Source organism: Pelophylax lessonae (genome assembly GCF_965119305.1).
Source record: "Pelophylax lessonae genome assembly, chromosome: 12".
Lineage (NCBI taxonomy): Eukaryota > Metazoa > Chordata > Amphibia > Anura > Ranidae > Pelophylax > Pelophylax lessonae.
In genome coordinates, this window is record NC_138779.1 from 158,780,781 (window position 1) to 158,807,756 (window position 26,976).

The 26,976-nt window shown below is 42.8% G+C and overlaps 1 protein-coding gene across 1 annotated transcript in view; it reads left to right on the forward strand.

Moving 5' to 3' along the window:
- EPS8L1 (EPS8 signaling adaptor L1) overlaps positions 1 to 26,976 on the forward strand; it is an 892,485-nt gene that overhangs the window by 85,035 nt on the left and 780,474 nt on the right. Inside the window, exon 2 of the mRNA XM_082273475.1 lies at positions 24,686 to 24,726. Coding sequence (XP_082129601.1) covers positions 24,687 to 24,726 — 40 coding nt within the window. The 5' untranslated portion in view covers position 24,686. The remainder of the gene's footprint in view (positions 1 to 24,685; positions 24,727 to 26,976) is intronic.

The window sequence follows — 26,976 nt, forward strand, 5'->3', positions numbered from 1 at the left end:
TGTGCGTCAAACCGGCTAGGCCCAGAGCTGCTATGAGATTTCGCCCGTTATCGCACACCACCAGGCCGGGCTTGAGGCTCGCTGGCAGCAACCACTCATTTGTCTGCTGTTCCATGCTCCTCCACAACTCCTGCGCGGTGTGTGGTTTGTCCCCCAAACAGGCAAGTTGTAAAACTGCCTGCTGTCGTTTAGCCCTGGCCGTGCTGAAGTTGGTGGTGAAGGTATTACGCTGTCCGGATGAGGAGGCGGTAGAGGATGAGGTAGCGGAGTAGGATGAGTTAGGAACAGGAGGCAAACTGAAGCGCCCTGCAATCCTCGGTGGTGGAAGGACATGCACCAAATTGCTATCCGCCTCAGGCCCATCCGCCACTGCATTTACCCAGTGTGCCGTTAGGGAGATATAACACCCCTGACCATGCTTACTGGTCCACGTATCGGTAGTTAGGTGGACCTTGGCACAGATGGCGTTGCGCAGTGCACACCTGATTTTTTCCCCCACTTGGTTGTGCAGGGAAGGGATGGCTTGCCTGGAAATGTAGTGGCGGCTGGGCACGACGTACTGTGGGACAGCCACCGACATAAGCTTTTTAAAACTGGGCGTCTCCACCAGACGGAATGACAGCATTTCAAAGGCCAATAATTGTGAAATGCTGGCATTCAGGGCCAGGGATCGCGGGTGGGTAGGGGGGTACTTCCTCTTCCTCTCAAGTGTTTGGGAGATGGAAAGCTGAACACTTCCACGGGACATTGTGGAGATGGTTGTTGGTGACCCAGGTGGTGGTGTTGCTGACAGATCGTCTGTTTGCGGGGTGGCAGGTGCCGGTATGACTACAGAGGTGGCTGGAGCGGCCGAGACTGCAGCAGAAGAGGAAGCAGGATGAGCCAGAGACGTTTCTTGGTTTTGAAGGTGTGTACTCCACTGCAGCTCGTGCTTTGCACTTAGATGCCTGATCATGCAGGTTGTGCTCAGGTTGAGAAGGTTTATGCCTCGCTTCAGGCTCTGATTGCACAGGGTGCAAACCACTCGTGTCCTGTCATCAGCACATTTTCTAAAGAACTTCCACGCTAGAGAACTCTTTTGAGCTGACTTTGGTGCGCTCGTTCCCTTGCTGCGTTGGGCAGTATCAGGCGTAGTGTCTAGGGCACGGCCGCTCCGCTTCTGCACCCTGCTCCCTCTTCTTCTGTGCTGGTGGCTCTGTGCGACCACCGCCTCTTCCTCCAAACTACTCAGGTCACCTGCATGACCTTCATTCCATGTGGGGTCGAGGACCTCATCGTCCTCCACATCATCTTCCACCCAGTCTTCACCCCTGCCCTCCACAATGCTGAACGCCGCAGCAGTTGGCACCTGCGTTTCGTCATCATCGGAGACGTGCTGTGATGGTCCTTCCATGTACTCATCTTGAGAAATAAGTGGTTGGGCATCGCTGCACTCAATCTCTTCCACTTCTGGGGCAGGGCTAGGTGGATGGCCCTTGGAAACCCTGCTGACAGAGTCCTCAAAAAGAATAAGAGACTGCTGTATGGCTTGGGGCTCAGACTGCTTGCCTGATTTGCAAGGGGGTGAGGTGAAAGACGGTTGGACATTGGCTGCAGGTGCCAACTCTGACCTTTCTGCAGTAGACTGGGTGGGAGACAATGTGAAGGAACTGGAGGCACTGTCAGCAGCAAACCAATCTACTATCGCCTCTACGTGTTCTGGCCTCATCACTTCTAGAGGCGTATGATGCCCTACCAAATACTGATGCAGGTTCTGTTGCCTACTCACACTTGAGAAAGGTGTTTCACTTGTGCGTGTAGCTGGCACAGATCGACCACGTCCTCTCCTTGCAACAGGAGCTCTAGCAGCAGCACCACGACCCAGGCCACGGCCCCTATTTGACGCTCTCCTCATATTTCTGAAATTTAAGATCTTGCCCTAGAAAGGTCTTTATTGAATAGCAGAACAAAAGAACAACAGTATCGCACGGGTGTATCTCACAGTCAAATATGCAAACTATGCCGCAATTTAATGTTTTTTACACCAAAAGGGTGTGTATTGGATAGCGGAATAGGATAAAAAACTGTATCTCACACGTACAAACACAGACTAGGCCCGATTAAATTTTTTCCTACCCTAAAGGGAGGATGAGGAAGAGGAGTATGGAACAGGCAGCACCCTCAAATCTTCAGAAGTATGAGATGAACCCCAAAAACTTGGAAAGGTGGATCTCACACGTACCGACACAGACTATTCCGCAATTTAATTGATCCCCAAAGGTTTTTATTGAATAGCGGAATAGGAAATATGATCAAAAAAAAAGTGTATGTATCTCACACGTACAGAAGCACACTAGGCCCCAATTACTATTGTTTGTACACCTAAAAGGATGGATGAGGAGGAGGAGGAGTATGGAACAGGCAGCACCCTCAAAGCTTCAGAAGTATGAGATGAACCCCAAAAACTTGGAAAGGTGGATCTCACACGTACCGACACAGACTATTCCGCAATTTAATTGATCCCCAAAGGTTTTTATTGAATAGCGGAATAGGAAATATGATCAAAAAAAAAGTGTATGTATCTCACACGTACAGAAGCACACTAGGCCCCAATTACTATTGTTTGTACACCTAAAAGGATGGATGAGGAGGAGGAGGAGTATGGAACAGGCAGCACCCTCAAAGCTTCAGAAGTATGAGATGAACCCCAAAAACTTGGAAAGGTGGATCTCACACGTACCGACACAGACTATCCCGCAATTTAAATGATCCCCAAAGGTTTTTATTGAATAGCGGAATAGGAAATATGATCAAAAAAAAGTGTATGTTTTTCACACGTACAGAAGCACACTAGGCCCCAATTACTATTGTTTGTACCCCTAAAAGGATGGATGAGGAGGAGGAGGATGAAACAGGCAGCACCCTCAAATCTTCAGAAGTATGAGATTGTGTTCACTGTACCCCACAAAGATTGTGTTCACTGCACCCCACAAAGATTGTGTTCACTGCACCCCAAAAGGATTGTCTTCACTGCACCCCACAAAGATTGTGTTCACTGTACCCCACAAAGATTGTGTTCACTGTACCCCACAAAGATTTTGTTCACTGCACCCCACAAAGATTGTCTTCACTGCACCCCACAAGGATTGTCTTCACTGCACCCCACAAAGATTGTGTTCACTGCACCCCAAAAGGATTGTCTTCACTGCACCCCACAAAGATTGTGTTCACTGTACAACAAAAGGATTGTCTTCACTGCACCCCACAAAGATTTTGTTCACTGCACCCCAAAAGGATTGTCTTCACTGCACCCCACAAAGATTGTGTTCACTGTACCCCACAAAGATTTTGTTCACTGCACCCCACAAAGATTGTGTTCACTGTACCCCACAAATATTTTGTTCACTGTACCCCACAAAGATTGTGTTCACTGTACCCCACAAAGATTGTGTTCACTGCACCCCAAAAGGATTGTCTTCACTGCACCCCACAAAGATTGTGTTCACTGTACCCCACAAAGATTGTGTTCACTGTACCCCCCCAAAGATTTTGTTCACTGCACCCCCCCAAAGATTGTGTTCACTGTACCCCACAAAGATTGTGTTCACTGTACCCCCCCAAAGATTTTGTTCACTGCACCCCACAAAGACTGTGTTCACTGTACCCCACAAAGATTTTGTTCACTGCACCCCAAAAGGATTGTGTTCACTGCACCCCAAAAAGATTGTGTTCACTGCAGCCCACACACAGAAAAATGGATGTGGATCACTGACACCTGCCTATCTCCTATCCCACACCACACAGCAATATCGATTGTAGTTTGTAGAACACACTTTCTCTAAAATTCAGCAGCAGCCTCTCCCTAACAGGATTGAGAAGAGATCGTAGATCAGGATTAAGTGCAGACCCCACCCCACACAGCAATATCGATTGTAGTTTGTAGAACACACTGACCCTATAATTCAGCAGACTCTATCCCTAAAATGCCTACAACTCGCCCTGCCTAAACACTCCGACCTGACCCTAAATTCTATCCGGACACCAATTTGTTTTCCCTGCCTGTCTTTCCCTAATCAGCAGCCAGCACGTATGTGTGCTCTGTCCCTGAGCTAAGCAGCAGAATGACGCCGCTGCGGCTGCCTCGAACTTATAAAGACTTGGTCACATGCTTCAGACGGCCAATCACAGCTACTCATACATTTGCAGGCATGGCTGGGATAGCTTAAGGCACACCAGTTAAACGATTGTTGATTGGCTGTTGAAAGCCCGCCATGAAAAGAGCGCCAAAACATGCAAAACCCGGAAATAAAACGACCGAACACGGATTTTTTACCCGAACATACAGTAAAGTATCCGTGTCCGTGTTCGGGTAACAAAAATCCAATTAATGGGTACGAACACGAATAATACAGTCCGTGTTCGCTCAACACTAATCTTTGGTAGATAATATATTATGGGCGTCCTGGCCGCTTCTATTTGTAGGTATTTGGCCTCTGGTATTTATATGGTAGGTATTTGTATGAATTTCGCTTTGGGGTCACTCGGAAGTTTTTTGTATGTATTTTCTGCGCTTAGGAGGTGTTCCAATTCTTCCTCGTAGTCCTTCTGGTTTAAGATGACCAAACCTCCCCCTTTGTCAGCAGGTCTAATGACAATCCCTTTCCTCTTCTCAAGCTTCCTGATGGTGTCCCAGATGTCTTTTTCCTTTTTGTTTTTGATTTTTAGGGCTCTGATTTCTTCCTCCACCATTCGTTTAAAGACTTTTAGATTTTCATTGTGTGGTTTCTTTGGGTTAAAGACCAATTTGTTCCTAAGTGATGTGTGTTTAAATTCAGTATTTTTCAGAAGGGGGTCCGTGTTCTTCTTAATTTCAAAGAATTTTTTGATGTTTATCTTCCTTATATATTTTTGAAGGTCTATGTACGCTTCAAATTTATCTAAATTCTTGTCCGGTGCGTATTTTAAACCCAGATCTAGAAGTTTCAATTCGTCCTCATCAAAGACTGCATTGCTCAGATTGAAGATCCCTTTTCCTAATATTCCCTTCTTTTTCTTTGCCCCCCCTCGTTTGCCCCTTGGTTTCCGTTTCTTGTATGCTCGTAATACCTTGGGGGTTTCTCTCTCCTGCGTGGGTCGAAATCTCCTTGTCTGGGGGGTCCTCTGTAGTTCTCCTGTTGAGGTCTTCTTCCATCTTCCCTCCAATTTACGTGGTATTCCCCTTGTGGTCTGTATGTTCCTCTGAAGCCTCTTTGGTGATTTTCTCGTCTCCATGGCTGTGACCAGCCTTGGTTCCTCCAGTTGCCATGTTGTCCTTGGGGTCCCCTGCCACCTCTTGGGGGTCTCCCTCTGTTCCCTCTGGGAAAAAAAACTATTTCTCGGGGGTGGGCCTCTGTTTTCATAATACTCATCCTTGTACTGGTATAGAGGAGAAAATCTGTTATATGTGTCTACTCTGTTGTAGGGGGTGGTTGGTATTCTATCTGTTCCTGGGTTTCCCACGTGGGTGTTATCCCTACGTTCATCGAGAAATCTATCCCCATTGTGTCTTACTCCAGTTACTGGTGTCATGGGGGTTCTGGGGGTCCTAGGTGTCCCGACTTCCATCCACGAGTCATCCTCATCTTCATCTCCCATTTCCGATGATTCTCTGGAATCCAAATTCACAGGGTCCACACTGGTGCCCTGTCAATTGTATGTTTCGTCAGATTGCCATTTATATACATCCCTGTTTCTGTAGTCCAGAACATCTCTTTTATATTTCTTTTGTTTTTTGGCTTGTATTGCTTTATCATATTTTTGTATGGCCTCCTGGAGTGCTTTCTCCTTGTTCTTATATTCCGCTGTGTCTGCATAAGGGGCTAATTGTTCTTTTAGCTGTACAATGGCGCTCTCTATCTTTTTAAGTTTAAATTGCCTTCTCTTGATGATCATTAATAGTAGTTCCTTTTCACATTTATTAAAGAACGCATACCATTGGTCCAATAGGACTGGGTCTGATATATGGTCATTAGGGGATATATCCCATCTTAATCTCCTTGGTGCTATACTTTCCTTAGTGTATTTTTCTAAGGATACTATATCCCACCAGACCCATAGTTGCTTCTCCATACTGTGTTTTAATTGTTTGAAGGAACCTTCCATATCTTGTCTCTGTATAATAATGTCCTGATCAAAGATATCTTCTACATTCACTGTTCTTGAGGTCATGTACTTAAATATTTCCATTGTGCAGCTAGGTCTGGATGTTACCACAAGTTACACCACAGAGAATAATAAAAACTAAGGTGACCAGCGCTATGGAATATGCAGTGAGTGTAGGTTGGAAAATTACGGTGTAAGCTGCCAACAACCAAACCCAAAAAGGGTTAAAAGGATGAAGTGTGTGCAAACGGGGTTGTGAACGGCGCTACCGTGTTAAACGCATAAATACATTTGGTGAATAAATATCATAAATAGTGGTATAAAAATTATAAGAAATATATGAAGAATTTATATATAAAATTAAAAGTGCTGAATGTGCTGTTTTTTAATAAGGTATAACTTATAAAGTGCACGTGACTTATGGTTTTTCAGAGACCAATTTTAGTGAGAATACATACTCTGTGCCTTTAAAAATGCTAATAATAAAGTGCAGAGTGCTAGTGCAAAAAAGAGACACAAAGCTGAAGACAAGACAGTGATTTTTTATTTTTCATTAAAGGAGTGACCTGTCTAAAAGCAGGTTTAAGGTGATTGTGCACAATAAAAGAATCTTAAACACTCTGTGCTTTGGTGAACAAAAGTGAAAAAATAGATATTAAAGCCATTCAATGCAAGCGATTTGCGGGTAAAACAAAAGAACTCTGGGTTGCAGATACCTGCGTGACTGCTAGGTGTCGCACCCTGTATACAACCTGGTGAGTCTTTTCTGTAGTGGATATCGTCTAGGGGCTCCTTCACTCCCTCTGATTTCTTGGTGTGTGGTCCTCAAAGAGAAATACAGAGAGGGGAACCCCCTGGTACCCCGGAAATTGCATCGACGCGTTTCGCCTCCCACTGGGCGTTATCACAAATGTATCATACATATGTCTGTGATAACGCCCAGTGGGAGGCGAAACGCATCGACGCAATTTCCGGTTCCACGCCTTTCATGACGTAATTTCCGGTAGCGGTGGAACGCACGCCGGAGCCAAGGGAGCCCGCTGCACACCGTAATCCCAGAGATCTACCGATTCATGACATTCACCACCTGTACTTATCATATTAAATGTGAGTTTTTTTCTTGGATGTTTTAATAAACTTATTGTAGCAATATTACGCTATTTGGGTTTCTCCTTTCCTTATGGTCAAAACCTGCCGGGAGCCAATAGGAGACATTTAGTGGTCGCAGCCAGGATTTAAAGATCATTACCCGGATTGTATGCCGGACTCTGCTTGAGTGACCCTTATACTATAAGGTCTGGGGGTCCACTCAGTCCGGTAAGTGGAAGAACCTAGGGGAGAGGATATAGTCACCCTGTCACCACACCATTGCAGCATGCTATTGGACCTGATTTCCAGCACCTGAGCACTTTATCTTATCTTCAGCAACATTCACTGGCTACCTGCTGAAGCACTTAATAATTTGGACTGATATATTTTTTTGGACTGTCATTATTAATTCATTATTACCAATATTATTTATGAACTCTATGTATTTATTCACTTCACGGGGGGGTCTTAATTGTATTATAGAGTTTGATATTTGTCATTATTTATACTTATTCAGTCACGTTGAGCACTTTATGGTCTATTACATCAAATCTGCGCTGTTTGTTTTGCATTAACATTTTACTGTGGTCCCTGACTCCCTGATGAAGTAACAGAAGAGACTAGGAAACACCACAAAGTGGCTGTGGGGGGCATTAGGAGGTTGGTCATGGCACGTTTAAAATGCTGTAAAGGATGGCTCTAACGGATCAGTTTTACTTAAAGGGGTTGTAAAGTAAGAAGGTTTATTTTATCTTATTGCATTAGGATAAAAACCTTGTTTGTAGCAGCCCCCCTCTGCCCCCTATTACTTAACTGAGCCCCATCTCTATCCAGCGATGTCCACGAATCCCTCGCCCCCTGTCCCAGACTCTCCCTCCTGATTGGCTGAGACACAGCCGCGGTGCAATTGACTGCTGTCAATCAATTCAGTTAGCCAATCAGGAGAGAGAGGGGATGGGGCCGAACTGCAGTTCTGTGTCTGAATGAACACGCGGAGCTGCAGCTCGGCTCAGGTGCCCTCAAAGGGCTCTCCCTCAAAAACTGCTTGCTGGGGGGGGGGGGGGGCAGGAGAGTGGAAAAGGGACCCGAGAAGAAGAGGATCCAGGCCACTGCAAATCCACTGCACAGGGCAGGTAGGTATAACATGTTTGTTATTTTAAAAAACATGCGCGCGTGAAACCAGGACATTTGTAAACGTACCTTGGTAGACCAGATGTTAACCACTTGCCGCCCGCCCACAGTGCTTTTCAGCTGCAGGCACCTCGACATACTGGTACATTGAGGAGCACATGGACACCCACTGGGGCACATAGTGGAGCAATCCCATGGCCACTGTGTTAGGTGGACACAGCAGATCACACACCCTCTGTACCTGGCCGCTCAATATCATATGATCGGTCATGTAAACAAAACGGTCATAAATGGCTTCCATTCATGACTGGTTTGCTTACTATTGTAATGCTGTGATTGGCCCACAGCTATCATATGGTACCTGGGCCAATCAATGTATCCTATACCATGTAGAAAGCTGTGGCAAATCACAAATCACAATAGTAAGCAAGTTGTCATGTATGAAAGCCATTTATGACAGCTAAAACTATTGCTTATACCAGTGATCATCACTCTTATAGGTAATAGCAATACAAAAAAAAAACCCCTGATCACCCACCAGGGTAGTTCATTATGGTGGCACTGAACCATTCTGAGAAAAGAAAAAAAAGTTTAAAAAAAATGTTTGAAAAATGTAATAAAAAACTATTACTTTTTTTTAAACATACTGTCACTAGTCAGTATCCCTTATCACTGCCACCCCAGGATGATGCTGTACTGCACTAGTGACAGTATGTAAAAACAATGTGAAAAAAAAATTAATTTAATTTTGTCAGGGAATGCCTAAATAATGAATTTAGTCAGCTAAATAGATCAAATTACAGTGCCTCCAATACAAAATATATTTTATAAACTAATTTAACTGATTTCATTATTTTGAGTTAATTTTTCCAAGCAGAATTCTTTTGAAAATAATTTTTACAAGAAGTAATTTACAAGCACCACTAACAGTTTCATTAATGGGTGGACACAGACACTACAATTTACAATGCATCATTAAAGCATTGGTGTATCTGTTGGATTAAACTAAAGGTTTACTTCCCCATTTCTAGATACCCTATCTTGTTTTTATAAAATTTGGCAGATAATAATCTTGACCTGAGAAACCGCTGCAGTTAGGATATTGTCTGGGGTAGCAAATCCACTAGCATACAATACATGCACACTAAAAAAAAAAAAAATCACTAACAAATGTGGAAAAGATAGTTACCCTTTAACCACTTGCCGACTGGGCACTTTTACCCCCTTCATGCCCAGGCCAGTTTTCAGCTTTCAGTGCGGTCTCATTTTAAATGTCAATTGCGTGATCATGCAATACTGTACCTATATGAATTTTTTTTCATTTTTTTCACACAAATAAAGCTTTCTTTTGGCAGTATTTAATTATCACAGTTTTTTTTTCTTATTCAATTTTTTTTTAAGCAAATGGAAAAAAAAACAGAAAATTGTAAAAAAAAAAAAGTTTTCATAGTTATAAAATTTTGCAAACCTATACTTTTTCTCCTTCACTCATGTGCGCTGAAGAGACGGCACTGATAGGTTACACTGATGGGCACTGATGAGGCGGCACTGATGAGGCTGCACTGACAGGCGGCACTGATGGGTGGCCCTGATAGGCAGTAGGGGTGAGCTTCAAGTTACGTTCGACTCGAACGTCTGGTGTTCGTTTGTTCGCGGGAAATACGCCCACCATAATGAAATGATTGTGATCAGCCAAAGCATACACCTTGACCTGTATGCTTTGGCCAATCACAGCACAATGTCTGTGATTGGTCAAAAGGCAGGGTGCCCTTTAGCCAATCATGGCTCAGGGGCTAATGCCACGCCCCACACTATATAAAGGCTGCTTAAACGGCAGCTGTGCGTAGTGTGTTAGGAGTGGAGATTAGGCAGGGTAGTTAATGGGGTGTGCAGTTTATAGATTAATAGATCAGCCAGTGTAGTAGATATATATATCAGCTATTGCAAGAGATAGTGGAGTATATATTTATCAGTTATTGTAGGCTATATATCCACCAGTGCAGTATATAGATCAGCCAAGTTCAGTGTATATATCCGCCAGAGTAGTGTGTGTGTGTATATATATATATATATATATATATATATATATATATATATATATATATATACATACATACATACATATACATACACATCAGCTATTGCAGTGTAGTCCTACGTTACGCAGTGTACTGTAGTCAGCTTTGTGCTGTGCTTGTAGTGGGGCTACTGAACTGTATTGTATACAACACGTCTGTGTCACCCCACTGATACCATTTTTTATTTTATCGAGAGATCTATATATATATATATATATATATATATATATATATATATATATATATATATATATATATATATATAGTGGGGATTTGCTCTGGTAGGTAGGATTTTAGGGTGCAGTATAGAGGCAAAACAGATGGTTCTTCAAGTAAATCAGGAGTGTTTTATTTACACTTCAGGAACACAAAAATAACAGTCTTTCTTAGTGTTAACTCACACCCAACAAAAAGGAAAACGACAGTCTTTTAAGGCAGGTTTAAACACAGCAACAAGTCCATTCACCTGTGTATCTTTGGTGCTGTTCACACACAGCAACGGATCAGTTCACCTGCTTGAAACCTTTCCAGCCTCAGCACTCACTTCCACAGCCTTCTGGTACATGGAGATAATTCTCAATCACCTGTTAGGCTGTCTGCCTTATAAACCCCAGGCAAGACCTGGCCTGGAGCGTGGGGAGCAGCCACCCACCCATACCTTAACTGCTCCCAATAAGAGCCGGCCCGGATTCGGCTTTGCAGCCACACTAAAATAGAAAAATGTCAAACAGCACTAGCTGCTGCTGACACAGAATTACCGGCTCTTATCTCACCGAGGCCAGGAACCTCGGTGACACGTATCTTCCGTCGACCACAGATCCATGTGCCCTGTCACAATATATATATATATATATTTTAACCGCATCAGGTTCTGTTGCTGCAATATTACTCGCAGGTGGTAGTGCGCCCTTCTTCGTCAGCAGCGATTTTCTTTTATTTTGAGCAGCAGCACTAATATTAAGGGCATAATTGCTGCTCCACTTGTGCATCTCAGGCACTCTTCCTTCTACTCCAGACATGGGTGTTTTTGTAGTTGGCGCACCAGCACCAATAATATTAAGGGAATAATTGCTGTACCCCCTTGTGTATCTCAGGCACTCTTCCTTCTGCTCCAGACGTGGGTGTTTTTTTGGTGGATAACCAGCACTAATAATATTAGGGCCATAATTGCTGTACCCCCTTGTGCATCTCAGGTGCTATTCCTTCTGCTCCAGACGTGGGTGTTTTTTTTGGTGGTGAACCAGCACCAATAATATTAGGCGCATAGTTGCTGTACCCCCTTGTGCATCTCATGTGCTATTCCTTCTGCCTCAGCAGGGGTTTTCTTTTTTTTTTTTTTTTTGGCTTTATTAATTTTTTCTTGATTAATGAAAAAACGGTTTATAGTGCACCCAAGCACCATATTCCCTTTCCACACTCTATACTTGGTGGAGTTAGTGGAGTGGATAACTAAGCTGTCCTCATCCTCTTCGTTCTCTGTCACACAGGCTCATACTAGATTGGGTGCAAGTATCTGTGGCACTCATTGCTATACCATTATCCCACTCAGTGCAGGTTTTTGAGAAGACATGAGGTATAGTAGGGGTAGAGATTCCAGATGAGGAGCAACACGAAGAATGCTTTTCTTTATTATGTTGCTCTTTCAGGTGCTGTTGCCAACGAACTTCATGGCAGGTCATCATATGTCTTGTCAAGCATGTGGTGCCCAAGTGGCTGGTGTTCTGGCCACACTTAAAGATTGCAATCAGCAACGCTGCGGTCTACTGCACATGTGTTGAAAATAGTCCACACCAATGAACTTTTGGCAGTCAGCAGAGAGCTAGCAGCGCACCGCACCTGTGGAGCTCTGTAGCATGATACAATAGGGTGGCTGCCTTAAGGCGGCCCCTCGAGCACATCCTGCCTCATTGGAGTTGTGCCATCTCCTCCTCTCTCTAGGCTCACGTTATTCCTTTCCTCAACCTGGAAACCAACATGGGAGAATTCAAATTGCTGCGCATCCTCCAGCATCATGTAACTGATGCTATGATTAAATTGAGGTGACTCCTCTGTGCATGATGGTGAGGCTACGGAATGAGTAGCTATAGACAAGGAGCCTGTGGAACAGGCAAGAAAAGTCTAGCCATTACCGGTGGTCATACAATGCCATTGCTCGGCTATCTGACATTCAATGGGAATTCAACCTACCCACCAACCGCCCTTTGTGACATGCCCACCAGGTGGAACTCAACATTGGCAACATTGCACACACAGCAGAGAGCCTTCAATGAGTACCTGTGTGAGTATTGCACAAGGACAGGCTCGGGGGAGCTTGGCTTCTTTTCGCCATGTCAGTGGCTGCTGATAAAGGATGCATGCACTGTCCTGTCACCATTTGAGGAGGCTACAAGGATGGTGAGCCGCGACAATGCATGCATCAGTGACACTATCCCTCTAGTTTTCCTCCTTGAGCATGCGCTTTGTGGAATCATGGACAGGGCACTTGAGGCAGAACAGCGGGAGGAAAAGGAGGACTTCCTTTCCTCACAAGGCCCCCTTTATGCAGATATCAACACAACACACAGGAGCAAGTGGAGGAAGATGAAGAGTAGGAGGATTGTGGCAGCATGGATGTAGAGGATAACATACAGCAGTCTTTAAGGGATGGTTGTCATTCCCCATCTTGGGGACGTCTTGAAGAAAACCTGGTGTAACACCTTTTCAGACATTGGGAGGTTAACATTCTCTAGAGGTGGAAAAGGCGGCTGACCGATGCCTTTAACCAATTCTTTAGTCCTCTGCGCCCAGGGCTGTAAGGTTTAGCAACCACCGGCAGCGTCTCCATCATATGGTGCAGGAATATCTAGGGGCAAGAGTAGAATTGGAGACCTTTCCAACTGAGCATCCACTGGGTTACTGGGTCACGAGGATGGACCACTGGCCAAAACTTGCTCAATATGCAATGGAACTACTGGCCTGTCCTGCTTCCAGCGTGCTTTCCGAAAGGACATTCAGTGTATCATATTCGTGCCACCTCATTATTGCCCATAAGTGCCGCCTCATCAGCGCACATCAGTGAAGGAGAAAAATGACTTACTAAATTTTCTGACAGAAATTACTAAACATTTTTTTTTAGAATTTTCAGTCTTTTTTTTTCTTAGCAAAGAATAAAAAAACCCAGTGGTGATTAAATACCACCAAAAAAAGCTCTATTTGTGTGAAAAAATAATAAAGTAATTTGGGTACAGCGTTGCATGACCGTGCAATTGTCATTCAAAGTGTGACAGTGCTGAAAGCTGAAAATTAGCCTGGGCAGGAAGGGGGTAAAAGTGTCCGATATAGAAATGGTTAAAAAAAACAAAACAATATTACCTGGTGTAGATCTATTCTTAATCACACCATTGCCCACTGCACCTCTTAACCCGGGAAAAAAAACCTCCGGTCTCGTCAAGGAATCCCGCCAACTGCCTGCTCCTCCGTCTGAGGTTTCTTAAATAATGAAGGGGCAGAATCACCCCGATAACATCTGGTGACCACGCCTCTTTTTGATGTCAACAATACAGTATGCCTCAGTTGATGATGCACCAAACACCCCCCCCCCCATGTTGAGGACATGTGGCCTGGTATAGTTCAGGAGGGGAAGGGGGAACTCACTCATCCCCCTTTCCTGGCCTGCTGGGCTGCATGCTAGGATAAGGGTCTGGTATGGATTTTGAGGGGGACCCCAAGCTGTGTTTTTTTTTTGTTTTATTTTTTATTCTGGTTTGGAGTTCCCCTTAAAATCCATACTGAACCCAAAGGGCCTGGTATGGTTTGGGGGGGGGGGGGAGTTTTCTATTGCTGGCATTCTTTTGTTTACATTTACCTGTCAGTGGGGAAGCCCGCTGACAGCTGATAAGTCATTGGTTGTTCTGGATGCGGTGGCCGGCTTCCTGGCTCGCTCCTTAACCACTTGCCGACCGCTCACATGGAGCTTACTGTGGCAAAGTGGTTCGTTATCGTCCAGCGACGTAGGTCTACGTCACTGGACTCCTCCCCTTGTGGGCGGGAGCGAGCCACCACCGGAGGCTCGCTCCCGCTGTATTCAGTCACAGCGGGAGTCGGGCCAGGGGTGGAACGGCGGTGATCACCGCCGCTCTTTCCCGATCATTGGGGATCGAGTGAGGAGATCCGCCCGCTTGTGTAAACAAAGTGGGCGGATCTCCTAAGTGCCTAAGTGACAGGCAGTCACAGATTACAGGATTCAGCATAGCTGAACCTGCGATCTGTGCCTGTGTCACACAGTCCCCTCCCCCCACACACGTCAGTAAGCACCAGGCATACATTAACCCCTTGATCACCAATAAAAGTTAACCCCATTCCCTGCCAGTCTCATTTTTACAGTAACAGTGCATATTTTTTAGCACTGATTACTGTAGTAATGTCACTGGTACCCCCAAAAGTGTCAGTCAAGGGTCCGATCTATGCACCACAATGTCGCAGTCACGCAAAAAAAAATCGCAGATCACCGCCAGATCGCTGCCATTACTAGTTAAAAAAAAAAAAACAATAAAAATGATTACATTTCCCATGGTTGGTTAGTAGCTTTGATAACTTTTGCACAAACCAATCAAAATACGCTTTATTGCGATTATTTTTTTTTACCAAAAATATGTAGCAGAAAACAAATTGGCCTAAAATGTTAAAAAAAATTTGATTTTTACATTTTTTTTTTTTTTTTTGGGGGGGGGGGGGATTTCATATAAAAAAAATGTGGAAAATATTGTTATTTTTTCAAAATTGTTGCTCTTTTTTTGTTTATAGCGCAAAAAGCACAGGCGATCAAATACCACCAAAAGAAAGCTCTATTTGTGGGGAAAAAAAGGACATACATTTAATTTGGGTACAGCATCGCATGACTGCGCAATTGTCTGTTAAAGTAACACAGTGCCGAATCGTAAAATATAGCCTGGTCAGGAATGAGGTAAAATCTTCCAGTCTTAAAGCGGTTAAAAATACACTCATTGAGAATTTTTTTGTCAAAGACATTTAGCTTAATACATTTTGGTCTAAATATATGACAAAAATTGAATATATTGGATATTTTTTAACTGTCAAAGTAGAAAAATATTGTTGTTTTTTCAAAATTGTCCCTTTTTTTATTAATATCGCAAAAAATGAAAAGCGCAGAGGTGATCAAATACCACCAAAAGAAAGCTCTGTTTGTGGGAAAAAAAGGACGTAAATTTCGTTTGGGTACGGCGTTGCATGACCGCGCAATTGTCAGTTAAATTCGCACAGTGCCGAATCGCAAAAAGTGGCCTGGACGTTAAGCAGGAAAATCCTCCGGTCCTAAAGTGGTTAACAACCAGCTATTCTTTACACAGAATTTGACTCAGTTGATCGTTTTTCGACTGATCCGAATTCAAATTTTTCCGAAAATTTTGAATTAGTTAGAAAACTAATATACGAAAAGAAATTTAATGAACTTCAACAAAATTTGCTACTATTTAATTTGGAGATTTGGATATATCTGAATCCCTGAATAACCAAAAATTTGTCCAAATTTATATTCGGACTGAAACAAATTGCACATGTCTACTGGTATCACTACTATTAACCCTCCCCTCCACATTGGTGGCCAGTGGCACTGAAAATGAACACCCACCTGCATTGTGGTCATGCCAGAGAAAATTAACCCCCCCCCCCTTATTGGTGGGCATGGCAGCAAAAGTTAATCCCCCCCACCCCTAAAACCTCACATTATTCGTCATGGCAGTAAAACCTGACCCTCCCCCCCCCCCCCCCATGTTGTTGGTCATTGTAGTGTAGTGTTAACCCCCCATGGTCAGGAACCCAGGGGACCTGCATCTAACGAGGATGAGAGGAGAGTCATTTGATCCTACTTGAACTTTCTGTCCCTGGCATACATGCAAACCGTCACAATCCTGCACAAAGTGTACAGGGGGTCTTCAGAGACTAATCTCTGGGTGCACCTTAGTGGTTAAATCTTGTTTCCATCTTCCAGGACAAGAGGCAATGGGGTTGATTTACTAAAGGCAAACCCACTGTGCACTACAAGTGCACTTGGAAGTGAAATCGCAGTAGATCTGAGGGGAAGATCTGAAATGAGGGAAAGCTCTGCTGATTTCTATCTTTCAAACCTGTGCAAGCAAAAATGCTGTTTTCTATTTTCTTTGCATGTCCCTCTCAGATCTACTTGCAGTGCACTTGTAGTGCACAGTGGATTTGCCTTTAGTAAATAAACCCCAATGTGTCGGTCTTGAGGGGCATCAGGGGAAGGTGGTTCAGAGGGTCCCACATCATGGACCTCTTCTGGGTGAGCATAAGGCTGTGTAATATTGTCCGGGTCCATGGCTTCTCCTTGGGGTCTTAGAAATGCTGTAATAGTGGAATAATAGGAGGCAATTACCATTGAACTTCTGGTGGCAGCGACAATTGTGGCTCACAAACTGGGGACAGGTTCTTAAAAAAATAAATAAATAAACTTGCAGGCCTCTCTGGTGGTCTCAGTGGGTTTACAGTGTGTGTGTGTCTTGGTTTTTCCAGGGTTCTCTCCCTCTGGATAGCATAGGCTGATACCTCTAGAATAAGCTGGAGGACAACTCCAGCAACTTTCTCATGTGTTTGCAACTTTCTTTGCTGGTGTGTGCCTCTAGATTGGGCTAGCACTCTGTTCCCAGGTTTAATGCCAAAATCTGACATTTTAAACTTTTTATGTACCCTTCCATGACCAGTTCTTAAACTGTTGGACTTCAGCCAGGCATCATTTTTACTCCAGAATCTAGAAACTTGGAGTGTGTTACATATAGTTACATAGTTACATAGTAGGTGAGGTTGAATAAAGACAATAGTCCATCCAGTTCAACCTGTGTAGGTGTGTGTGGCTGTACTCATCTCACATACCCCTGAATGTTCTGATCCTTGAGATGTAAGTCTAAGAGTCTTTTGAAAGCCACCATACTTCCTGCAGTGACCACCTCTTGTGGTAGAGAATTCCACAATCTTGTAGCCCTAACAGTAAAGAACCCCCCACGTTGCCTGTGGTTAAAACGCTTCTCCTCTAATCGCATTGTATGCCCTCCAGTCCTCATGCAATCCCTTCGAATGAACAGCTTTTTTTCTAAAGCTGTTCAGGTTTCTCTGTCAGCACTGTGTCCCATAGGTCTTTGGCCCCTCAAAAAGTACTGCCAAGCTTGACATGTTAGGATGAGATACCGGAAGAGGAATATACTTTATGGTTGTAATTCCATATCAGCATTACTAAGTAATAGGTCAATTTAATTTGTTTCCCATGAGCTAAGCCTCTCAATAGTTGTAGGGTGAAAATTAACCTTCCGCATGCTCCATTGCCCTATGGTTGGTACAACGCTATATGTGAAATCCTAATGCTTAGTGTATGGCACCACTCTTTTTTTGCTGTCAAAAAAGGGACAATGATTACAACATGAAAGTATTTGCCTTTTGACATGTTAAGTGTAAGAAAGGTGATACCCATTACTTGGAATATGGTCTGTAGCACTCTTTGACACTGAACAGAACACACAGTGTGGGCAGTTTTGTTCGACCAACTGCAACACACACACATGGTTTGTCTCTTTAACCCGATGAATGTTTTGTGGACACCCTAGGGTCCTGCTTAAATTTGGATTCTCTCTGCCATAGAAAGGGTCTTGTATTGTGTAAATTGTATTCCTCTATTTTTGTGGGATTGTGAGGGGCAATTAAATTGTACCATTATAGCAATAAATATAAATAGTACTATAAAAAATATTTCTGTATTTTATTCCACATGTTAAAAAAATCCCAAACAAGAAAATATGGAGTATACATCACAAAGGAATAAAGACATGTACAAACAAGATCCACAAAGAAACACTAGTACAATGTCAGTTATGTGTAACATGTATGGTAGATCCAAAGTGGTAATTCCAGGTATTCATTGATGGCATTGCATCATACTTGGAAATCAGGTACATTGGATGCTATTTAGAGCTTGAAACTTCCAACGCGTTTCAAACATTCAACGTTTTCCAGTGATGTAGGAACGGTATTCCTGTGAAACAGTATATCATCCCTCAGAATAAAACTCGCTCAGCAATTTGTTGGTTTCTGGCAGTAGCTTTAGTCTTTCTCTAGGACTGGGCCATTGTCATAACCGTATCACCTCTATTAGGGTAGGCAACAACTAGGTCCTCTCTCTGAGACTCTTTCAGTTATACTCTTCCAGTACATGGAAGAATTTCACCCATGGCCTACTTTCTAACACTTCAGTTTCTTCATCCGCATCTTCAGTTCTTGAATGGAGAGACCATCCACTGTGGTGCTATGCTGCTTGACTCCCTAGTAGTGGGGCATTCAAGTCTAAAGGCTTTCTTTGTGTATGATTTCAGCAGTGTCTCTAGAGATGGCCCAACACAACAATTCCACCATGGGCATTGTGACCTAGCCTGCCTTGGCCACCTCCCCTTCCTAATGACGGGGCATGCCCCTTGGAGAAATATTCCTGTCTGTACTTCATTGCGGATCACTCTGTTTGAAGCTGGGCCATTTCTTTTGTCAATTTCTTAATGGAGCCATCTGTTTGCTTACAGGTGGGTCTATCAATTTCCCAGATAGTAATAAAACCCTGGGGATGAGTGGGATCCTCAGACTCAACGGGGTCAATGAGTCTGATATTAAGTTCAAACCTAGTCGGTTAGTATAACCGGGAACCACAGGCAACCGAAGATACGTATCTGTGCAAAAGGAGTGGGGGTGAGAGAGTGGAGACCCTCTCTGAATGGTTGCAAAAGCCAGGCTCACAAGGCTTGCGGTGCATCAAAGAAAAACATTTTATTAGGTGGAGAATAAAATATGCATAAATAATGTGCAAAAATTAGGACGAAATTGCTGGTAAGCCCAGCCTGGATCATCCAAGTAAAAACAAGACCCTGGGGACCTGAATGGGTGGTGTTGCTAGAATCCGCAGTACCCAGGCCAGTGCCCTGCTCACCCTACTTGCCCAATGGGCACTGATTCATTAGGTTGGGAGTGATCAGTCACCAAGGACCGTGTGTCACTTCATCCAAGCTTTGGAATCAGGGTGCCAAGCTCTTTTTACCGAGAGAAATATAAAAAAGTTGTCAGCTGAAGGGTATGGCACCTTAATAGCTGTATTGGTCTGTTCAAGGCATGCAGGTAACTATTGACACTGTTGGACCTAACGAACACGTGTGGAGGTGGACATTGGCAGCCGGTGTCACTATTCACCAGTATGGAGTGTTCAGACCTCTTGTATGGGGTACCGTTGGTGTACAGACATGGTTTAGTCGTTGGAGCTCATGTGACATCATTCGTCAATTAACATATGTCATGTGGAGTCTAGCATGAACCTAATAAAAGTACACTGAACAGCGGTGTGGACACCCAAAAGAACTGCCTTAAGGTGATTTGGTATGTGGCAGAGAACCAATGGGAAAGGAAGCAAGTAGATCAAGTGGATCTGGCTGCCTGTTATGCGGGATGACTGGTGACACCGGGGACTTTCAGACGAGGGTGCAGAATGCTGACAGCAGTTTAAGCACTTCGGTATAATAACCCACCAGGCTATCCATTATAGGTGTGCCTTGAACAGACCAATACAGCTATTAAGGTGCCATACCCTTCAGCTGATAACTTTTTGATATTTCTCTCGGTAAAAAGAGCTTGGCACCCTGATTCCATAGCTTGGATGAAGTGACACACGGTCCTTGGTGACTGATCACTCCCAACCTAATGAATCAGTGCCCATTGGGCAAGTAGGGTGAGCTGGGCACTGGCCTGGGTACTGCTGATTCTAGCAACACCACCCATTCAGGTCCCCAGGGTCTTGTTTTTACTTGGATGATCCAGGCTGGGCTTACCAGCAATTTCGTCCTAATTTTTGCACATTATTTTTGAATATGTTATTCTACACCTAATAAAATGTTTTTCTTTGATGCACCGCAAACCTCGTGAGCCTGGCTTTTGCAACCATTCAGAGAGGGTCTCCACTCTATCAATTTCCCACCTACAATGACCATAGGTATATCTAAGCATGTATGTCTGCTCCTGACATGCTCCTGGATGTTTTCACAGATTTGTGAAATTTCAAATTGGGGTTGCTTCTATCTTTTTTGTAGGGTTGAACCCAGTAGCTGAGTTTGACAAGTGGTGCCACTTGTCAAATTCTGCACTCATAGTTAAAAAAAATTTCAGCCACAAAGCAAAGAATTGCAGCCGCAGCATGTGAACAGTCCCATCTGGCTATTATTTTACAGTTTGGATCGGTGACTTTTCATTTCTACCACCTCCTGGATCGCCCATCAGAAATAGACCCATTTCATGAGCAGTTGTACCTATTATTCCAAATGCCAGGTGTTTGTTTTCTATATGTTTACCTACTTACTGACCTTCCCAGTCCAGTGTTATTCACCTCAGGCTGCTGGTTTCATCAAAAGATTTTTTTTTTGGTTTGACCCTCCACAAAAGTCTCAGTTTCCCATGTGACCCCTTGGGGAAAACTAATTGCCCACCCCGGCTCTAAAGTGTCACATAGTCTTTGCAGAGAATCCCTACTTCAGTAAAACAGTTCAGAAAATGAACAGCTACTTCCCCTTATTTCCATAAACCGCATTCCTCTCTGGTAGCATAGGCAAACAGCTGGAGAGATCCCAGGCCAGAGGACACTGGAGGGTGGGGGATTCCTACTGAAACTAGAGCACCCTGGTAGTAATTAGAGAGTTGCTCCTTACAGTAGCTGGGTCTTCTAAAGAAAGAGTGATAATAGACTCCGGCCTACATGTTGTTTTTGATAGTTGAGGGCCATTCACCTGGCTGGAGATCATTGTCCAGCTACCTTTGCCTTATGAGGTGTAGGACATCTCAGCTTCTGAGAGAAGGAAGCAGAGAAACTTGTTTTGCCTGTGTGTATCCAGGAACCCAGGACATTTAGGGAAAACTAGATGAAGGGGCAGACACCTGCAGCATATACCTAAGCGTGGTGAATAAATGGGCACTCTGCTGCAGGACATTGAGCATCGTCTAGCTTGCTCCTCCTCAGCTTGACTATCCCTTGCCCTCCCTTTTTAATAATTGAATTTCAGTTCTTTCAGTCTTGGAGATTCAGCATCAGGTTTTGGATGCTGGAGTGGTCTGCATCCAAATAAAGCCTAGGAATGCCCACTCCTCCAGACTGGCATCCATCTTTCAAAGAAATGTGATATTTGCAAAAGGTACAGCTTCCTTTAAAAATGTAAAGACATGTAAAGGTAAAAAAAGGTTTACTTTAAGTGCTACTAATGATGTTTAATACAGTATTTACAGAACTTGTTTCACAGAGTTAAAAGGAACATTGTCATGAGAGATTATTAAAGGCTGCCAATTTTGAATTTTGAGAATAATAGTTCCTTGGCTGTCATTCTGATGCTTTGCTGTTTGGGTCTCGGGCCTGAAACAAGTATAGAGATAAGGCAATTTGACACTTATTTACAGCAGGTTTGTTCAAGGACTGTAACTGAAATACACTGAATCAGACACACCCAGATAGCTAACATTTTCTGAAGGAAGACTGCAGTGGCACCCCCAATTTTTTTCCACAACAGACATTTAACTTTTTTTCATTCCCATATGTCTTATTCACTTGTTATGCCTTACTCCCCAAAATATGACTTAAACCAAAGCAACAATAGTAATGCTAGTTTCACATGGTCTTCAGGTTGTATAAGCTGTGATTGGAACCAATGACAGAATATATGGAAGGTGGAGGCTCCTTAAGAACCAATTTAATGAACTAGGCTGCAAGTTGAAGGGAAGGATCTCCAAGGTGATTTTGCCATGTGCAACACAGGAAAAGCAGGGGGAGATTAGAGAGCTGAATGCATGGCTAAAGACCTAGTGTAAGAAGGAGGGATTTGGGTTTTTAGAGCACTGGGCTCACTTTTCATTGGGGTGCAACCTATATGCTAAAGATTGTTTTCACCTGAATGGAAGGGGTCTTTTGTGCTAGGGGAGAGGTTTATGGGAAGGCTGGAGGAGTTTTTAAACTAGGATTGAGGGGGGGAGGGTGAATTTGATTATAATGGGGCAGACAGGTCAGACAGGGGTCAGCCCCTATTGGTGGGTGGATTGGGGAAACATGGGGGGAGAGTTATGACAGAGGATAAGAAGGTTCCCATGTTACAAACAACCATTGGAAATGGTACTATTTGTACCAAAATTAAAAACATGCAAAATAAGTGTGCAAAATGTGACAATGATTTAAAGTGTTTGTTCACCAATGCCAGAAGTCTGCCAAGCAAAATAGGTGAGTTGGAAGCTCTGGTGCATGAGGAGAACTATGAATTAATTGGTATAGCTGAATCTTGGCTTCATTCTTCATATGACTGGGCTATTAATATTCCTGGCTATGCTCTCTTTCGGAAAGATTGGGTAAAACGGAGGGGTGGGGGTGTCTGTCTCTGTGGGAAGTGATCTCAAAGTGAGTGTGAAAGAGGACATAGTTGATGGAGAGTGTGCTGAGTCTGAAGCAGTATGGGTTGAAATGTACATGGGTGTGCGTAATATAAAGATTATCATTGGAATTTGTTATAGACCTCCCAGTATTAATGAAGAGGTGGAGACTCAGCTCCTGGCACAGATAGAAATGGCAGCAAGGGCTGGGACAGTGTTAATAATGGGGGATTTTTACTACCCAGACATTGACTGGAGTAATGGCACTGCTGGAACAGTTAAAGGGCACAAATTTATAAACCTATTACAAGACAATTTTATAGTGCAGTTTATTGAGGCCCCCACTAGAAATAATGCTCTGTTGGACCTGATAATCTTGAACCATGCAGAGCTTATTAATAATGTTCATATAAAAGAACATCTGGGTAGCAGTGACCATAATATGATTTATTTTAATGTTAACTGTAAGCAAAAAATGCATACAGGAAATTCAAAAACACTTAACTTTAAGAGAGAAAATTTTCCAAGGATGGGGGCTGCTCTCCAGGATTAAAGTATAAATACATAAGGGGGTCCATATATTGAACTTGATGTTGAGTTCACTTTAAGGTCAACACAGAGGACAAGGGGGCGCTCTTTACGTCTAGAGGAAAACAGATTTAGTCTCCAAATACGGAAAGGTTTCTTCCCCGTAAGAGCTGTGAAATGTGGAATAGACTCCCTCCAGAGGTGGTTCCGGCTAGCTCACTAGATTGCTTTAAGAAAGGCCTGGATTCTTTCCTGGGTGTACTTAATATAAGTGGGTACTAAAAATTTTTTAGGTAAAGTTGATCCAGGGAATATCCGATTGCCTCTCGGGGGATCAGGAAGCATTTTTCCCCCTGCTGTAACAAATTGGATCATGCTTTGCTGGGGTTTTTTCGCCTTCCTCTGGATCAACTGTGGGTATAGGATTGTGTATATGGGATTGTATGGTTGGGTTTTCAATACTGTTTGTTTTTTTTTCTTTTTGTTTTTTGTTTTTTTTGTTGGTTGAATCAGATGGACTTGTGTCTTTTTTCAGCCTGACTAACTATGTACTGTAACTAGGTATGAGCAGTATTGAACAGCAAGCTTTGACAAAGCATTTGCAGAGATTTCAGCAAGCTTTGTTGAAGCTTCTAAAATACAATTCAGCTCTAGTTTGTAAGTGTTGAACACAGATCCTAATAGGAGTGCTGATTGCCACTTTAAACAAGCTACTAGCAGGCTTCAGCACTTCTTAAAGTATGTTGAAAGCCTGCTAGCAGCTTGCTTAAAGTGGCAATCAACATTCCTATTAGGATCTGTGTTCAACATATACAAACTGGAGCTGAAAAGTACTTTAAAAGCTTCAACAGAGCTTGCTGAAAGCTGTGCTGTTCACGCGTGCTTATTTGTGCTAAAGCCATTGTGAAACAGGCTTAAAAGGCAAGTGCAGTTGTAAGCTCTTAATTTCACAACATTTTTGGTACTATATGAGTTTGTATGAAGTGGTGAACCTGTTTAAAAAGGTATCTCAAGATGCTTAGGTGAGAAGGTAAGAGGCAACAAATAATTTCATACAACTCGATTACATGTTACATTTTTTGTAAGGTGCTCAGCATCGTCTATTAGACATGGTGTGGTTTTGCTCACTCTGAAAGGGAATTAAATATGCAAATATTTTATTTAAAAATGTTACTTGATTTATATTTGACTTGATCGTTACAACATACAGTAAGTTTTATAGACTATGGTAATAATTGGCTGTTTTGCATACTATATATTTTTTTTTAATTGACTTTTTTTTTTATTCTTGTCATTATTTCAGCAATCAGCATGAACGGAATATCAAAACCCAATGCGAAGTCCATATATGGTAAGTTTGATAGAGGTTTTAAAAAATGAGAGCCTATCTTTCTATGCATGAAAATAGTAGATTCAACATGTGTCTAGTAATTGAAAAAAAAAAAACTGTTATCCACAAGTAAACTTTTAGGCATGTAGCAGTCCAGTAATTAAAGTGGTATCAAACCCAAAACCAAAAATGTAACACATTGCAGTGGCTGCATTAGTTTGTTTTAGGCTTTGGTTTTCTCCTGTTTTTACCTGTTGATCAGGCCAGTAACAAAGAACCTGTATTAGAGTGTCCTCACTCTGAAAGAAGGAGCACAGGGGCACTTTTGGACAGTAGCATTGTCAGTCTGGGGGAGGAGAGTGTTAGATGTAGCAGCAGATTTAGATACACTAACAAATTTAATCCCTACTCCAGCAAACACTTCAGTTACACAAGCAGTTACAGCAATGTTTTTTTTTTTTTCCTTTTGGGAAAAGAGGTTTTACATTAACCACTTAAGGAATTGGCTTTTTTCTGACACTTGTTAAAATCAGTATTTTTGCTAGAAAATTACTTAGAACCCCAAACATTATATATTTTTTTTAGCAGAGACCCAAGAGAATAAAATGGAGATTGTTGCAATACTTTGTCACACTGTATTTGCGCAGCAGTCTTAAAAACGCAATTTGTTTGGAAAAAATACACTTTTTTGATTAAAAAATATGAAAACCGATCTTAAAAAAATAACATGTCATGCTTTAAAATTGTGCACGCTCGTGGAATGGCCACAAACTCTGGTACTTAAAAATCTCCATAGGCGACATTTTTAAAATTTTTTACAGGTTACCAGTTTAGATTTACAGAGGTGTTCTAGTACTAGAATTAGTGCTCTCACTCTAACGATAGAGGTGATACCTCACATGTGTGGTTTGAATACAGTTTACATATACGTTCGCTTCTGCGCACAAGTTCGGAGGGACAGGGCCCTTTAATTTTTTTTTCTTATTTATTTTACTTTGAATTTTTACACTCTCTTTAAAAAACTATTTTTGGTATCACTTTTTTTCCTATTCCATCTAATTGAAATAAGCAGGACCGGAAAGCAATAAAAAAAAAAAAAATTTAAGACTGTTGGGCGGAAGTGACGTTTGACGTCTCTTCGGTCCTCCAAGAGCATAGAGTCGAGTGGGGGCCATCTTACCCTCACTTGACTTCCTGCCCATTAGGAGAGGGGATCAGATCATTTCCCCGCTACCGACAGCTCTGGTAAGCAGGGAAAACGACCAGGAAGTGGCAGGAGGGGGTGGGCACTTCTCCCGCCACCCATAAGTGATCCTGTGGCGAATTCGCCACTAGGACCACTTTTATGTCAAAGCAGACCGCCCGCTGTCTGGTACCGGGGGGTTATGGCAGCGATGCCTGAGCGTGTCGTGTAATGTCATGGTGCAATGGAGCCGAATGCAGGACAGGAGCAAAGCAAGTCGGGAGTGGACTGTCAGTGCTGTTTGGACTGAAGTGGACTGAAGGAACCACCTGGTGTGGAGAGAGATACTGTCACTGTGTCTCAGGAGGGAATGTGTTGTGTTGGTGAGGTGTCATTATCATCTGTGCTGCTGCACGCTGCTTTTAGTGTCCCTGACCTACTTACTATATAGAAAAAAAAATAGAAATGTTTTTTTGCCTTAATATCTACCTTAAATCGCATCACTAATTGCATATTGTACTTGTTTGTAGCCTAAATACTGAAATGTGCACTTAAAACTGTAATTTTGTAACTTTTGGAAATGCCAGTAAAAACTTGGCTGTGCCAGTAAATTTTGGGTGTTCATGTCAGTAAATTTCAGTCTGGTAGATTGGCAATACTGCTTTAAGGACTCATTTAAAAGTAAACTGCAGAAGAATGAGATTACCATAAAGCTTTTTCTCATCCAGTATGTATGGTAATTAATCAAATTCCACGCAGTTTGAGGGCTCAAACCTCCCCCTTCATCAGGGCTAAAGATGCATGATATAAATATTAAAATCTAGCTATATAGAGCTACAAACGGTAGTGAATAAATATAATGCCAATCGTATACAGTGAACTCTAAAACACTAGATCTGTAAGAAAAACTATCTTAGATGATGATTATGACTGTGAATAGGAGGATAAAACAGACAAAAAAAAATAGATTATCTAATCCAATAAAAGATCAAAACTAGTCCTCACATCTAATAGAGTAAAACATAACCAGATCAATATACTGTATATAGGCATAAAATAGGGTTTCCATTCATGTAGATTTCACAGAC